The sequence below is a fragment of the Neolamprologus multifasciatus genome, chromosome 20, assembly GCF_963576455.1.
Source record: "Neolamprologus multifasciatus chromosome 20, fNeoMul1.2, whole genome shotgun sequence".
NCBI lineage: Eukaryota > Metazoa > Chordata > Actinopteri > Cichliformes > Cichlidae > Neolamprologus > Neolamprologus multifasciatus.
The window spans coordinates 12,273,683-12,289,970 of NC_140458.1; the positions used below are offsets into that span (position 1 = coordinate 12,273,683).

Here is a 16,288-nt window from a genome sequence, read left to right on the forward strand (position 1 = left end):
AAAAAAGGTTCCACACCCCGCAGTTTTAAGAAAAAAGTTTTGAATAATAAAAGTCAGCAAAAATGCATCAACAAGTTCAAATTTTAGTTTCCTTTTGAACCATGATCTACCACACCTCACTTACACCAGCCAGAAGAAATGGAAAAAATGAAAGTGAACTTTTACATGTCTTTAATGCCCTCATTATTGCCTCATTTGATGCCCCCATCTGTCTGTTTTTGTTTCATATTATGTTTTATTATTTATAATCCATGTTTTGTCTTTTTATGAATTCTGGCAATTCATTTGCACTTGTAATAGAGAAAGGTTTTTAAGTTATGCATGTGACACAAACATGTTCATAGATTTGTTTTGCATATTACCCTCTGTGGCTCACCTTGACTACCTGCTGACATTTGTCAGTATTTAAAAAAACAACAAGTTCACTTGTGCTGAAAGAGCTATGACTACACAGCTTACAGTCAGCACAACACAACAAAGCACATTGTTAAGGAGCTGTCACAAAGTTTTACAACCAAAGCTCAAAACTTGGCACAAGTACAGACAACCCAACTCAGTGTTACAGTGATATTTCTATGCAGTGATATTTTTGAAGCCACACTTGTGCAAACATAAACTGAATAAATATAATTAATTGCTGTCATTACAAAGTGTAAAAAAATCTTTGTATAATTTTAAAAAAGTTGAAGTATTTCAGCCCAAAAACTACAATCTTTATTTTAATTCCTAACAAAGAAAACATTTTTTTTTTTTTTTACAAATATGCACATTTGCTCTCTATTCTATACAGTTTCAGATTTTTCTATATTACTTGTAAATCACTTAAAATCAGTGCTTTTATTGTTTTAGCCCCCGGAACAAGTCTGTTACTGTTAGATCAGCTCAATCAGTCCAACCATCCAGTAAACTCAAAAAATATACCTGTATACACTTGCTCTTCTAAAAATAACATTTCCTGATGTATCTTGCTTTTTTGTTTGTTTTTTAATTTCATTTTTAATTTTTTTTATGTCATTCATTTTATTATGTATTTTATAAAAATGTGTTGTTTTTGTAAAGTATTTAAAGAACCTTGTGACTGGTTTAGAAAGGTGTTATAGGAATAAAGTGTTATTTTTGTATCATGAAATGCAAATACAAAAACTAAACATTAACATTAACGTTTTAATCTTGTAGGATATCCAGTGTTAATTCCAGACCAATATGTCACTTGATCATCAACCATAAGCCAAGGACATTTCTAACTTGCATGAACAATAACCCATTATGATAAGCCCTGTGTTCTCATCAAAAATTCTTTACAAAACAGTACTCTACACAGCAAATTCAAAAGTGTTAAATGTTTTGGTGTTAGTAGTCTTAGAGTTAATTTTACTCTAAGTAGAGTCACATTCTTTTAATGTAACTCTGAGGTGTAAAATGATAGTAGTTAAAATCGAGTGTTAAAAATGAGTGTTTCTATTTCAAATCTGGAGGTGTTACAATGGAAACATTAACTCTTGACCTCTTAACTCTGAACTCCTAGAGGGGCTATGACACTAATAGAGTAAATTCACAGACTCCGCCCCCAGCACGGCTCCAATCGAAGCTGAAGTGAAGCCGTTTCAGAACATTTTGCTCTACATATTTGAGTTGTTTGCCATGCTTGGTAAGTCATGTTTTCAAAGATTGTTTCAATTATTGTTATTAGCTTTTACTTCTGTGGCTCTTTGGAGTTGAGACAAAGCTGTGTGAAAGGCATTAGCCATGTTGCTCGCTGATAGCATAATATTCTGTTTTAGCTAGCTGAAAGGTATTGTTTGCGGGCAAATACCACAGCCTTGAAAAAAAGCTTGCATGTGAATTTTCAGTCAAATTTCTTGGTCAAATACACTTAAAACAATGTCTAGAATGTGAAATGTTGATATAATGGTGCTACTTGAAGCCTGAAAACGATCTCCCATAAAAAACGAGCAAACAGCAGTAGCAGATGTCCCGAGTCCCGACTGAGTTCTACGTTAGCACTTAGATTCCTCCAGAGTTTTGTGCACACGGTTTAGGTAAAAATGAAAAAGGTTGAGGTTTTACATTTAGTTCAGTAATACCTGTTGTCTGTGTCCTTGTCTTTTGGGAAAATACTTTACACAAGTAATGGCTCAAAAAGGATTCCTTTTTTTTTCTGTGCTGCAATTGATTTGTGCCATTAATTAGTGTCAACTAATTTTTATTCAATCTCCACATAGGATATGCTTGTGAAGATGGAATATGGGGGAGAGCAGAAGTGCGTTGAAGTTCCACAAAGTGATGAATGAAGGACATGCATATTGTATTTTGTATTTATTGAAATAAGTGATGAGAATGCTGTTATTTGCATTTACCAGCTCACCTATGTCAGACCTTTTGATAAACGAAATTCTAATGAAAGTGAGAACATGTACACTGTTACATCTTTCAGAAAATGTTTTGAAATTGTGGTGCACAGTTCAGAATAAATGTTTTTCAAAAACCATTGCGTCTTTTTAGTAAATGTTTATTTCCAAAAGAAATTTCTAGAAGTTCAGAACAGTAAAATTCCCGCTTTTTAGAATTAATTAGAAGATAACTCTTACGTAGTTAAACTAAAATACTCTTTGAGAGTTAATATATAAACTCTTAACACCAAGTGTTAAATTATCAACTCCAGAGAGATTTGGTGTTTAACACTAAATCAGAGTTAACATACCAACTCTCCAAAAAGAGTTAAATTAACACTCTCTGGTGTGGACCCATATAGACACTTTAAAAGTGTTGAAATCAAATCTGACAGTGTTAATTTGGACATGCTGGATTTGCTGTGTAGAAAAATGTGACTAACAGGAGTCATCTCAGTTTCAACAAAAGAAGTTCTGTTAAATTTCCCAATAATACTGCCCTGACAAAGCAAACTAAAAAAACAAGAAAAATCACCTAATCCCTTTCAAGTTATTACATTTCACAAACCACTAGTGCGTCACCAGCTGTGCAGTGCGTTAAATCCATCTTAATGCCAACAAAATATACCTGGCTTAGGATGAATTCGATGTTATAGTCCATAATCTTTAAGTACAAATATTAAAACATAGTGGTGTATCATCTCTGCTCAGTCTGTATTTTAGGGAGCGAAACTTGGAATACAATTTACATTTCAGCTGTGCCTTTTAAAGCTGTACTTTCTTTTTTTTAATTGCCTCATCATACATCTGTCCCAAAGTCTTGAACTTTGGCCCCAAATCATCCAGATACTTAAAATCCTCTCCCATGTCGTGGAATGACAGTTTATCCAATGACTGACATATGCTGCCATCTCCTTCAAAGGCATAGCTGTGGGGTTGGTATGCCGGGTGGTCAACAACATTTCCATCAACCTCGTTACATCTCTGTGGAATTTAGAAGTCAAAAATAAATGGCTTGGCTTAATTTGTAAAACAAACAAAAAAGAAACATTACTCAGTATAGCGCTGAATTGCATTTGGTACAGCATGACTGCAGCCCTTCCACACATCATTGCTGTGCAGTCAGTGCAGTTTAATGTATGTGATCGTTAATAAAATCAAGTGCATTATAAGCCATATACAAGGCATGCTTTGTGTGAAATAAACCTCTTACCCTGTTGATATGGTCTTCAATGCGGTCAGCCGATCGAAGGCTTAAAGAACGTTGGTAAATTGATGAGCCGGCCTGCTTACAGAGAACAGGGTTGTCAGCTTTTATTGCATCATATAATGCAAATGCATAATTTTCATAGTGCTTTGTTAACATAATCACTGATTTTCAATGTTTTGTAAAATATGAAGCCTCCTTACCCGATAGGTGTTCGTTCTGTTTGATTTCCACGTAGAGTTCATCCTCTAAAAAATACAAAACACATTGTTCACTGCAGACTTAAATTTACTCTGAAAATCTGTGTATATCTATCTTTTTCTTAATGCATTCTACACTGTAGCATAATATTTTAGAGATCTTTTCACACAAAATTATTTTTTTAACTGCTTCAGCATCTACCTACTTTAGTAATTGAGTAATTAAATACTGAACATATCATAAAATGAATCAAAGCTGCCATCATGTGTGTTTGTTAACATAAGAGTAAATCTGTGAGTATATTTATAAATGTTGTATTTTAATATTATATTTAATATTGGCAGTATAGAATAATAATACTTGTAATCAAACATCCTCACTAACGTTTCACTTTCTTTAAACTACTTTTAGTAGTATTTGTATATGTGTAAAAGCTAACAAGCTAGCATGAGTTAAATATTGTATCCAAAAAAAGGTAAGGCAGTATTTTTTAACATAAGGGTTCCAGCACCCTCTTGTGGATCTAAAGCGGTAGCATGGCTATTCATCATAGAGTTTACCAGTGCCTAGTATAGTATTTCTAGAAAATAAATAGGGTAAGGTAAACGGTTAAGAAGGAAAAGTTGTTTTTATTACAGCCATTATGACTTACCATGCTTCTCATGCCATGGCTCCTGTAGGTTTCTTGTTGATGCATGCCTAGCGACTGGAACTGTAGGAAAGAAACAAAAAAGCTAAATTAAAAAAATCAACAAGCCCTGCTCCTTGGGTCAGATTTGTGCCTTAAAGTTAAATATTTATGCCCATAATTAGGGATATATATTGTTAGGATTGTATTCATATGATACAGACACTGCTTATTGTTTACCTTTATTTATCTACACTTTTGTTGATGCTACAATGAACATTTTATTGTAAAATTAAAAGATTACATTGATAATAGCTGCTTTTAGACACTGACAAGTTCAGCTGGTCTTCATACTCGAGAGCTATGCTCGGCCCAGCATAACCATGGGTAATACCGTTGGTTACCTGTGATTGGCAGGACAGCTCACACGAAGTTTAGGATAGGTCAAACAAATTTGTGGTACATACTCTTGACTATTCAATTCAATTCAATTTTATTTATATAGCGCCAAATCACAACAAAAGTCGCCTCAAGGCGCTTCATACTAGACTAGACTAGGGGGGAGTTGGCTATCCTTTATAAATGAGTTTACAAGGGTCTACAACATTTCAGGATATGTAGCAAGTCTGTCTCCACACAGATAGCTTTTTTTGTAAAACACATAAGGGGTGGATGAAAGCGGTTAAAAAAGATAACTTTTCTACATGTTGCATAATGGTCGTGAAACACATACTTTTTCACTTGTAAAAGGTTTGATTGTGCTCACAGTAACAAGAGTAAATGTTAATTCCCTAAAAATGTTCTCTTTCAGTTCATCAGTTTGTCTTCATTGCGGCACCTCTTGTCTGTCAGCTACATGCCAGTGAGTGTCAGCGAAGACACACCTTTCTATTCTCACATGATGTTCTTCACTCGGCAGGTACCAGGGTGTCTTATTCAAACATATGCTAGTCACTCACATCTGTTTTATTATATGAATGAAATGGTTTTCTTTGCCTTAACTTGCATTCAAGAATGAGTTTGATTTGGCTGTCAGATCTCCAGTGAGAGCCACGTTTAAGACAAGAAGTAGACACGTTTTTTTCTGATATAATTCTGATCCAGTGAAAAAAACTACTTGTAACTATTAAAATGTCCCTGTTTATTAAAGCCACTGAATAGTACTCCTTAGCAACTGGGTGTTTGTTTTCCATTTAGAGAACTAAAAAAAAACAAAAAAATAAAAAATACACTGTTCACTTCAAGATTATTGTTTCAATTCTTATTCAACATTCCACTCACTTCAAGTAAATAAGCAATGTATACTGAACATATAATAAAGTGCATATATTATATAATTAAAAAATCTAATAAAGTATTTGCAGAATATAGCCAAACATCCTCTACTTTTTTTAACTTCACTTTTTTCCATAGTCAGCACTGTCATACATGACTCTTCCCACCCATTGTACAACTAATTTTAACCCCAACTTCTAAGCATTTAAAGAAGTGCTTAGATTTAATGCTTGTTCTGAGTTTATGAGATAATTTGTGCTAGAGAAAAAATTTGAATGCTTTTGGAAAGAAGAGAAGATGAGCTTCATTTTTGGTGTATCACGGTATAATAAAACACTTACAAAGCACTGCTGTCTTGAGACAGAAAAGTGAGCTCTGCATAGTAGATTTTACCATGTGCATTTTACCATAATTGCTCAACCTTTTTGGACCTTTTTGGGCTATAGCATAGCTGGACTGGCCGCCCGGTATGCCCGATGGTGATTTTTCGTTTTCATGGGCCGATGTCTTTTTTTTTTTTTTTTTGGAACGGCATGAACAATGAGAGGTGGTGGACTGGCCAGATGCTGGCCGATGTGTGAAACCAGCGGATGTCATGCTAAACAACAGCAGCACGTTTAAGCTTGATCAGCTGTTGTTAGAATTTATTTAATATTACTTTCTAGTATCAGCTGATGTTTGCTGGAGCCACAGCTGTAAAAGCTGCTGGTCATGATATCGGTTTGGTTATCTGGTGAGAGGGAAACATGAAGATGAAACCAGGAGAATCATCAGGGCTGAACAGGTGATGGAGAAACAGGTTTACCTTTTAGATGACATGAATGAGTTGAAGGGAAGTTATAAACTGTTTCTGAGAAATAACACCAGGATCCTTTTCTGTGTAGCTGACAGCTGTTAACTGTGCAGGGGCGGGTCTAGCAAAGTTTTGCCAGGGGGCAGATAGGGCATTAACAGGGAGAGGGGGGCACAAAGAAATACTTTTCTTTCTTATTCTCATTTAAAATGTCTAGCTTTTATTAAATAATTATCTGAATCTTACAACCAAAGTTTTTATCTGATGTAAAATGTAAAATCATACATATACCAACAAGAGGGTGTACCTCACTGTCACAACAGCGTCTGTTCTCATTCAAAGGCTTTATGGCTTTTCCTGTAATACCTGGTTGGCCCGTCTCTAGTCAAAATGCCCGGGCCGATTTTTTGTCCCAGTCCAGCCCTGGGCTATAATGGAAATTCAAAAGCCTTATCATCAGTGAGCAATAAGTAATTTTGTCAAGGGACTTGTAATTGATGCTATACTTTAGGACCAAGCAGTCTGACACAAGAATCTGTTTAATAATGGTCCTCAGTACCCATCCCAAAGCTTAATTATCATGTACACTTAAAATAAACAAAAGAAAATATTTTAAAAAGCTTTACTCACCATGGTAGACACTGAGCTGTTGTACCTATTTACGTCATATGGTCCTTCTGTATCAATCTGGGATAGATAATTTAACAGAAGAGGTTAATTAAGCATTGAATTCAAAAAATATTCAAGTTTTATAAAAAATGTTTTAAGTTGAATTACTTTTCAATTAAAAACATTTCAACAAATTTGAAAATGAAAATGTATCTATAGCACCCTCTTCCAAATAATAAAACTTTATGCTTTCTTAAGTGCTCACAAACTTCCCAAAACTGTATATTCATTGGTACAGAAATCAATTCCTACCTGTAGCTTACACTTAAAGACCACCATAGAGATTCACAACTTAATGCAGCAAATATGATCAGTACATCTAAAAATGAAGAAGCTGTTCCAACTTGTCTTCTCTATGATGTGCTCACACTTTTTAAACGTTTATCTTGCAGACTGTATGCAAACTTTTTCCTATAGCTTTATACACAGCATACATCTTAACCACTGCCTTAGATACCTGTCTGTCATCAAAGAAAAATATGATAACAACTGGATTATAGCTGCCATTCATTTTAAACAGGATTAACTGACACATTTTGGCTTCTCTCCCGATGTCTTTAACTACACTATGACTGTGTCCAAATTGGCACAACTGATGTTTTTTTTGGAAAAAAAAAACCCTTCACCAAAAAAGAAAGAAAGTGTCAGAGTTGAGAGGTTGATCACCTGCATGGTATCCATCTGACCATTTGTCACTACCATATTATCTACTTGTGACTGGAAGAAATTGGGCTCGGTCTGAAGGAAAGAGAGAATATTAAAAAACATGTTTTGCTTGGTGGAGTAATATAGCACACCGTTGTCTTGAATTTACACGCACAGAACATGACAAACCCACCGTGCATGGAGAGCCCCCTCCTTCTTGATTGTACTGGATTAGAGTCTGATTGCCCTCATCTTGTGGCAAAATCTCAATCCTATCTGGTCCAAACTTGCAGAATAATGCAATTAAAAGCACTGCAGACACACATGAAACAAATGCTAAGAACACAGTGTGCATCTTGTCTTTGTGTTTTATTGAACTGTCATTGCCATGGGTACCAGAAGGTCTCCCAAGTAGTACATTAAAGTTGGTTGGGAAAGCAGAAGAGCTGCTTCTTCCTTATAAACAACAGATGTGACTGTGGTTGTACTAAGGAGTTCTAAAAGTGTAATTGTCTGATTGGGTTATTCCTAAAAATTAAAGCATTTCTTACAGTGAAACTGAAATTGAAAACAAAAAGGTTTTGCGGTCAACACTTGTGTATTAATGCTAATACAGATTTTCTTTTTTTTACCTTCAAAAACACAGGAGACTATAATCTTATTAGAATTTATGATAGCTCAGTTTTGTCTTCTCACTGATTTTAATACTCACACAAAAATGCAAGCAATCCTGCAATAACCAACCCAATGCCAACTGATCCAAGACGGGTTGAAAGCGGCTCTCTGCCGCGACAAACATCATTTTCATCACATTGACACACAGTCAATTGCAGAGTGTCATGTCCAGCTTTGCCCTGTTGGTCCATAATCACCAGGGGAATGGAATAGTTAAGATAAGGAAGTGTCTTCTGGCTAACAAGAGATACTTCCTCACCTGTGTGGGGTGAGAAAACAGCATGGGTTTTTGTGGCTTTTCCCCAGAAATGTTTGTTTAATATAGAAATGAGGGTTAACATATATCTAAATGTACCAACCATAGTCAGGTTCTATTTTCCACTGTTGCTTTTGTGTTTCATCCCCCAGAGAAAAGTGGAAGGGTCCACTGTAAGGATCGGCATCTAGGTCCTTTGCAGGAACCTTGACCTTGTTAACCTTGTTTCCACACATGACAGCGCTGTTGTTGACCAGTTTAGGAGTATTGTCATTGATGTCCGTCAGGTGGATCTTGACAGTGCATGTGCTCGTGGCTGGAGGCTGACCTTTGAAACCACAGCAAAATTGAAAAAAAAATTGCTTTGTTATTCAGAAGATTTCTTTAAGAAATTATCCAATTTATTTTAACAATAGTAGAGCTTCTGTGTACCATCATCTATGGCAGCTATGACGACTGTGTAAACATTCTCATCATCAACAAATCGTGACTCTCTGTCCATCCTCTTAGTAGATTTGATTTCTCCTGTTTTGCTATCAATGGCCACCCAGTCAGCTGGATCTGTTAGGAGCACATACCTAAAAAGTAATCAGAGAGTGGTGCAGAACATATTAGATGAAAATACTGAGTTTTAGCTTTTGGAAACCAAAGCTGTAGCTTTTTGTGTACTGCAGTGCAAAGGGCGTTACTCCTTCAGTAGCCATTTCTAACTTCTGTTATGCTTCTTTGTGACACCTACTGGCCTTGCAGTGGTAAGGCCACTGTTGTATAGGCTTATTTTCTGATAATCTATATGACCGGGTGTCGATAAAGACATGATTAGATTAGCTTGGGATAGCTACCATTTCTTGTTGCTTATCACGCTTTGCAGGATCTGTTTTTTCTTTCAAGAAAGAAGAAGAAATAAAAGGGTTTAAATAAAACCCTTGTCAGTCTCCATTTTATGTTGTAGCTTACAGGCAGAATGAAAAATCTTGGATTCACATTAGACTCAATCAATGTTCAAATTAAGTCAACTGACCCAACCTTTATGTCAAGAAGTGTTATTGCTGAGATTTGGGCCACTTGGGTTTGTTCTATAAACATACCAGACATAGTCATAATTTAGTAACTGAGTATTATCAATAATCAATGCCACAGAGTTTTACTGGCACATATACAATTTTATTGGCCTGTAAAAAACTTATATATATTATTATTTTTAAATATTAATGCAGTTTTATTAATATTTTATTTTATTTCACTTTAAATCTGAAAAATGATGTTACGCAAGCCTTGAAATATGGTGTAGTACACCTCATGTCCCCCTTTAAACTCGGCCCCTGTGAAAGTGAGAGGTTTGTCAGCCTTCAGCAAGCTGCCTAATTTAGTAATCGTATCAGACTAAGTTGACAGTTCATCAGCATGTAACTTCTGTTGCTTTACTGTACATTCTTGCTGTATAAGAAAACAGTGGTGGAATGGAACAACTACAAAGTTCTCTTTTCTTCATGTTAGAGTTTTTTGATCAGCTGGTTGAATGAAGGACTCCCGCTAGCTTTTTTCCAGTAAAGGTTTTAATGGTGATTACAGGAACAGCACTACTAAAAAAACATTTTCTTTCACTCTACCTGAGGTCTTAATAGCTCCACCTCTTTTCTCTTTTGTTGTGTGTGTAGACAGACTCCACGTTAAACTATGGCATCTACATGACTGCTGCTGTTGTGTTACCAGTTTTTTGTTGAAAAACCGGGGGCTGCGCTGGCTTAACGTTGTTATACTTTTATTGATGTCTGCTTCTAGATATGTTTCTACTGCAAGTCTATTCTTAGGCACAAGTGTGGGTGAGGCACTCAGGTTTACATGGGGACAACTGAGCGCTACACAGCCGTGTGTTAAACGAAGTATCAAAGAAAAAATTTGTGTTGAGGATTTTTTATAATTGAGTTATTCAAATGACTCAAAGAATCATTGCAGCCCTTATATATTTATGTCAATCAAAATAAGCTTTGTAGAAAGGTTGTAGACACCCTACCTGGTAATATTAGAGTCGACATCATGAACCTTTGGCTTGAACAGCACCTTTCCTGGCTCTGCTTCCTCCTTCAAGTATATGTCATCTATAGCTTTTTCAAACTCTGGTGGATCGTTGGTATCAATCATTTTTAGAGTGACATTGGCTCTGTCTGTAGGTGGATTTGTGCCAGCACAAACAAATATGTCTTCAATGTTTTTTACTCCAATCTGCAGGTTTATTGAAGTTGTGCGTTGAAAATTTTTTTTCTGAAACACACAACACGTACACACACAAACAACTTTTATTAAATGCTGATACAGTTTTTGTGATAAAACATTAGTGGACTAGTTCTTCCCAGAGTAAAATAATCAAGTTTTTAATCCAAGTGAGAAAAGCAGAATTACCTTGACAATACTCAGGACACCCTCATTTGTTTCTGGATCAGTTTCAATTTTGTAGATTCCTTCTTCATTCCCTGCAATAATGGAGTACTTGGCACGCCATGCATCAGTTTTCGGAGTGTCTTTATCCTCCACAGCAACTCTCAAAACATTAGCAATGGTCTCCATTTCTATTGCTTCACCGTTGTACTAAAGAGAAGGAAAAATTTCAAAAGTTTAATATGTGCGTCTCTTAAAAAGCACTTTTAGTAAGTAAAATAATTGGTACCTGTCTCTCCTTAAATCTTGGTTGGTGAGTGTTTGCATCGACAATGTTCAGGGTAACAACAGCAGTAGAGGACTGAGTCTTTGGCTTTGTTCCACGATCTTTTGCTTGTAAGACGATGGTATACTTTGTTGCTTTCTGAAACATATAAAATATATTTGAAATATTTGAAAATTCAACATGTTTATTTGCATGTACATTAACTTTTCAAAGATTTAGCAAGAATATTGCAATAAATCTCACATCATAGTCAAAGCATCCTTTTAAGGTGAGTCTGGCCAGTCCTCCTTGAAGCTGCTCCACACCAATTTTGGGCTCTGCTGGAGTCTGTGAAACCATCGTGATGTCAAATTTAGAGTTGGATGTGTTCTCCTTATCTATGTCTGTTACCATCAGGGTAACTGGCAAAACGCCTTTAAGAAGTTGGGTAAAGACAAACAAGGAGAGTTGGAGAGTAAATGTGGGATAAAGAAAATGTTTTCAGTCAGGAAAACATAACTATAGAACTATGTAGTATGATTATAGTAAGATGAAATATGAGACTTTGGTTTGAAATGATTCTATATTCTCTAAGAATCTTAATATCATTTGTTTTATTTTTTTAGTGTTTGAAATAGAAAATGTGCACACTATGAGTTATTTACCACACCGTATACTCACTTCCTTGTGTATTTTCTTTTACATTAACTATTACTTCAGGAAAAGAGAACTTGGGTGGATTATCATTTATGTCTTGTATTTCAACATCAAATGCTAGTTCCTTGTCTAGTTTTTCACCCGTATTTCTGTCCAAGACATCAAAGTTAATCTGTGGATAAAAAAAACACTCAAATAAAACATTTCGCATCACTTAAAAAGCATCAATATCAGTTGCGTTTATTGTCAGAGGAATTTATATTCCAGTATTAGCTCACATGGTAAAGTGGCTTTTGCTCCCTGTCCACTTTTTTATGTGCAAAGACGGCTCCAGTGTTTTCATTGATGGTAAACACGTCCGGCACACCGTCACCACTTAAACGGAACTTAAAGTCTTTCCCCTGAGTCTTGTCGTTATACATCTAGTCAAGATACAATCAGGCTGTTAATTTTTGCATATTAGATTTGTCCATAGTGACCAGTCATATCATTTATCAGTATCAGTTATTTCTTTCATATAATTTCCTTACCTTTGAAATCTCTATGGGGTACTGTGCATCCTTTTCTTCTTCTAATTCAATTGTAGATAAGACCCATCTTCTTTTGGAACGCACCAGGAGATCCTGATAAGGCCAAAAATATGGACCAAACTTTACAACAGCTTTGTTTTCTACAGAAAGTTATTCTACAAAAATAGCCTTAACAAAAAGATAAAGTAAAAATTATGTTTACCCTTTTGGAAGGGCTGCTGTACTTGCTACCATAACAATCTGCCACGGCTGCTGCAGCAACCTATATGCAACAGGAAAACATTGCTGTGAGATTCAGTTGCTGTAGCAAACTTCAATCTGCATGTTCATAAGAAAAACAGAATCATTTGTGTACACGTATTGGAGAAGGAACTCATGATGAATGTGTCAGTGAATAATAAGATGTTGTTTTTTTATGACAGCCTGATGACAAATTAACAGTAATGAGCGGGAAATGATCATTATTTAATCAACTCCTGCAATTCTAACATGATTCATGAAGTATAATTGCATTGAACTAATGATTTTCAGGTGAACAACTGTAGCATTGTGTAACCATAAGTGACCTGAAATGAAACCTTGTCTCTTGTTTCTTGCTCTCTTCCTTCCCTGCCTTTACAGACTTCCTCTGCTCAAAAGCCATTGCTAAGTTACTGTTAAGGGCACATATAGACAGCTAAAATAGTAAATAAATCATTAACTTGAGGGTGAAAGGAGTAGCACAAACAGCAGTCCCAGTGCTTAATGTTAACAGTTTTAATCCTAAAGTTAAGACATGTCAAAACAGGTTAATGATAAGGAGAACCTATAGTCCTATGTCGGGACATGCAGAGATCTTCACACACAAAATAAATATCATCAGAGGTGGGAAGTAACGAAGTGTAAATACTTCGTTACTGTACTCATGTACAGACTACTTTTTACTTTTACTGCCTACATTTTTAAACAAGTGTCTATACTTTCTACTCCTTACATTTTCAAAGCAGCTTTAACACATTTGGGTGGGTTATTATTTTGTCTCTGTGACCCTTCAAACATCAAACCGATTTGACCCTAAACAGAAACACACGAGTGGCAGTCCTGTTCATGCATTAATCATCAGAGGATGTTGCCTAAAAAGAGATGACGTGTACCAAATTTACGGGTTAAAAATAGACCGGTGCTTTTTGTTTTTGTTTTTGCCACAACACCGGAACAACAGCAGATGTACGGAAGTCGTGTTTGTGGTACTTTGGCATCTAGCTTGTCCGACAGAGGAGTGAATATACGGGGAGTGATTTTTGTGTTTTGTGTCTTTTTTGGTTGCTCTAATGTGTTTAACATATCTACAAATGACTACTGACATTACTTTTATAGAGAATAAAGGTGACCTTGGTTCTTGCAACCTGTAGAAACTATTACACAGCCTCACCATATGGCCTAGCTTAGAACAAATGACATTTTTAAGTATTAGTTTAGTTTGGGTTGTTCATGATGCTTAATTTCACCAGGGGTCACATACAAAAACAGATGTCTCATATATGGCAGCATCTGAAAAGGGACTCAAACAAACAATTTGCAGATTACTAGCAAGGTGTACCAAGCTCTGGTCTTCATCTTGTTCAGGTTGCTGTGTAACTGCTATAGTTGCACACCTTAGCACACAACCATGAGCCCCACGAAAGTGTATAAATCCCCAACAACTCTGTTACAGATACTGGCACAATACACAGTATTTTACTGAGAGATGACAGGAAGCTCTAGGGTCACTGCATACTACCTTGACCAAAGCCTTTCAATGAGGTCCTACTTATATATATCTATATATATCTGTATCTATCTATCGATATATAATCAAAAGTTTAAGACCACTTGAAAAATGGCAACAACAAACAAATTGCATGGTTGGATCTTAACGAGGTTCCAAGCAGGGCTTCAACATGTTAGAAGAAGAAATGGGAGTGAGACAAAACATTTTTTGAGTATGCAATTTATTAAAAGCACTCCCATTCCTTCTTCTAGCATGTTGAAGCTCTGCTTGGAACCTTGTTAAGATCCAACCATGCAATTTGTTTGTTGTTGCCATTTTTCAGGTTTTCTTAAACTTTTGATAAGGACTCTATATTTAGTTTTTGTGCATAGTTTATATATATATATATATATATATATATATATATATATATATATATATATACTTTTATCCACATTCATCTTAAAGCCTAAAGGTCTTCTGTAAGTTTCATATAAAATAAACAAGTGAAGAGTGCGCTTAAACCTTTGTAACAGTATGAAACATTTTTGTGCTTTATTTTAAAATAATTGGCTCCCTCAAATACAAAATATGGAAAACCATTCAAACAAAGTACCCAAAATTTGTTGAAGTCATTTATATCAGTATTTTCTGGATTTTTTTTTTTCTGAATGAAGAATAATCATCTGACAAACATGCAGTATTATAGCATTTAGTTTACCAAGTGCAGATGACAGGACATATATTATGTTATTAGCTACTAAATAAAATAGTAAATAAGTAAATGAGCTTCAGACAATAATAGGAAGGTCTGTAGGCTAGTACATAGGTCCCTAACCCCCGGGCCCTAGACCGGTACCGGTCTGTGAGTCGTTTGGTACCGGGCCACGAGAGTTGAGGCTCAGGTGTGAAATGTATGGTTTTCAGGGTTTTTATAGGTTTTCAGCGTTATTTTGTTATCGTTTTATTATTAACTCGGTTTTCCTGGGTCTTTTCACGTGTGTTATGAATAAATCTTCTTTTTTCGGTACTGGTACTAGTTTTATTTTGTTGTATTTATCCGTGACACCTTAAAAGCCGGTCCGTGAAAATATTGTCGGGCATAAACCGGTCCGTGGCGCAAAAAAGGTTGGGGACCGCTGGGCTAGTACATATAGTACGATGGATGAACCTGGGAGTGAGCATATAGGTGTGTGTGCAAATAACCTCTTGATTGATTGTCTTTCCCACAACAGAAACTAAATATACTGCAAAGTAAATTTAAACACCTAAAGCACCTGAGCACCTAAAGGCTTATTCACCGAATACATTGTGTTAAAGTTCATAGTCCACAAGCTGTAACAACACTGCATAGAACAAGGTCTGCTTGCATTGCTCATCTATCTACCTGCTCTTGTGAATGGATTGAAACTTATACATTAACAGAAGCTAAATGCTCTATGCAGTTTAATGTAACCTGAAAATATCATTAGATAAAATACAAATAAACATTACAGAAAAAATATCAAACATTGAAATTGATGTTTATCTTCAGTGGTGAATACAATTATCTTTTTTGGGTTTAACAATAAGAATAAGAAAAAGAATAACAATAAGAATTTATAAGACAATGCCTTATCAATACTGAAGATTATTAAAAAGGTTGTGCTTACCAACAGAAAAAGGGAAATCCTCATCGTGCGCTACACTCCTTGATATCCTCTGCTGGAGTGCTCTGAGTTTCAAAAACAGCTTGACTAGGAGAGTGGGAAAGCCCCGCCCACAGCTGCTGTAGAGAGCAGATTGGCTGACTTTCCAGTCTACACAGACCTGCGTCTTCATGCTGTTCTATTTGATGTATCAGGGTGCAATACATCCCAGTTTTGTGCAGGAAAAGACCAGTTGGTTTTGTATTATATATATATATATATATATATATATATATATATATATATATATATATATATATAGCCCATAAATGTACCTATATAAATGTCCTTCATGAGAGAATGT

General features: G+C 35.6%; 1 protein-coding gene across 2 annotated transcripts; it reads right to left on the reverse strand.

The window, feature by feature from the left end:
* Positions 1-154: 154 nt before the first annotated feature.
* cdh26.1 (cadherin 26, tandem duplicate 1) lies at positions 155-16,034 on the reverse strand. Of its 2 annotated transcripts, none has more exons than XM_085147304.1 (19): positions 15,949-16,034; positions 12,770-12,829; positions 12,568-12,660; positions 12,316-12,459; positions 12,062-12,209; positions 11,645-11,814; positions 11,405-11,539; positions 11,140-11,325; positions 10,754-11,001; positions 9,172-9,317; positions 8,843-9,067; positions 8,521-8,742; positions 8,002-8,120; positions 7,830-7,901; positions 7,125-7,181; positions 4,451-4,510; positions 3,801-3,845; positions 3,604-3,678; positions 155-3,374 (listed from the first exon to the last, which is right to left on the reverse strand). In XM_085147304.1, the coding sequence occupies exons 1-19, from the start codon at positions 15,970-15,972 to the stop codon at positions 3,156-3,158; spliced, it is 2,448 nt and encodes an 815-aa protein (XP_085003430.1). In that variant the 5' UTR covers positions 15,973-16,034; the 3' UTR covers positions 155-3,155. The 2 variants fall into 2 exon arrangements, with proteins under 2 accessions (XP_085003430.1, XP_085003431.1); XM_085147305.1 differs by having other exon boundaries at positions 3,604-3,675; positions 15,949-16,031.
* Between the last annotated feature and the right edge of the window lie 254 nt (positions 16,035-16,288).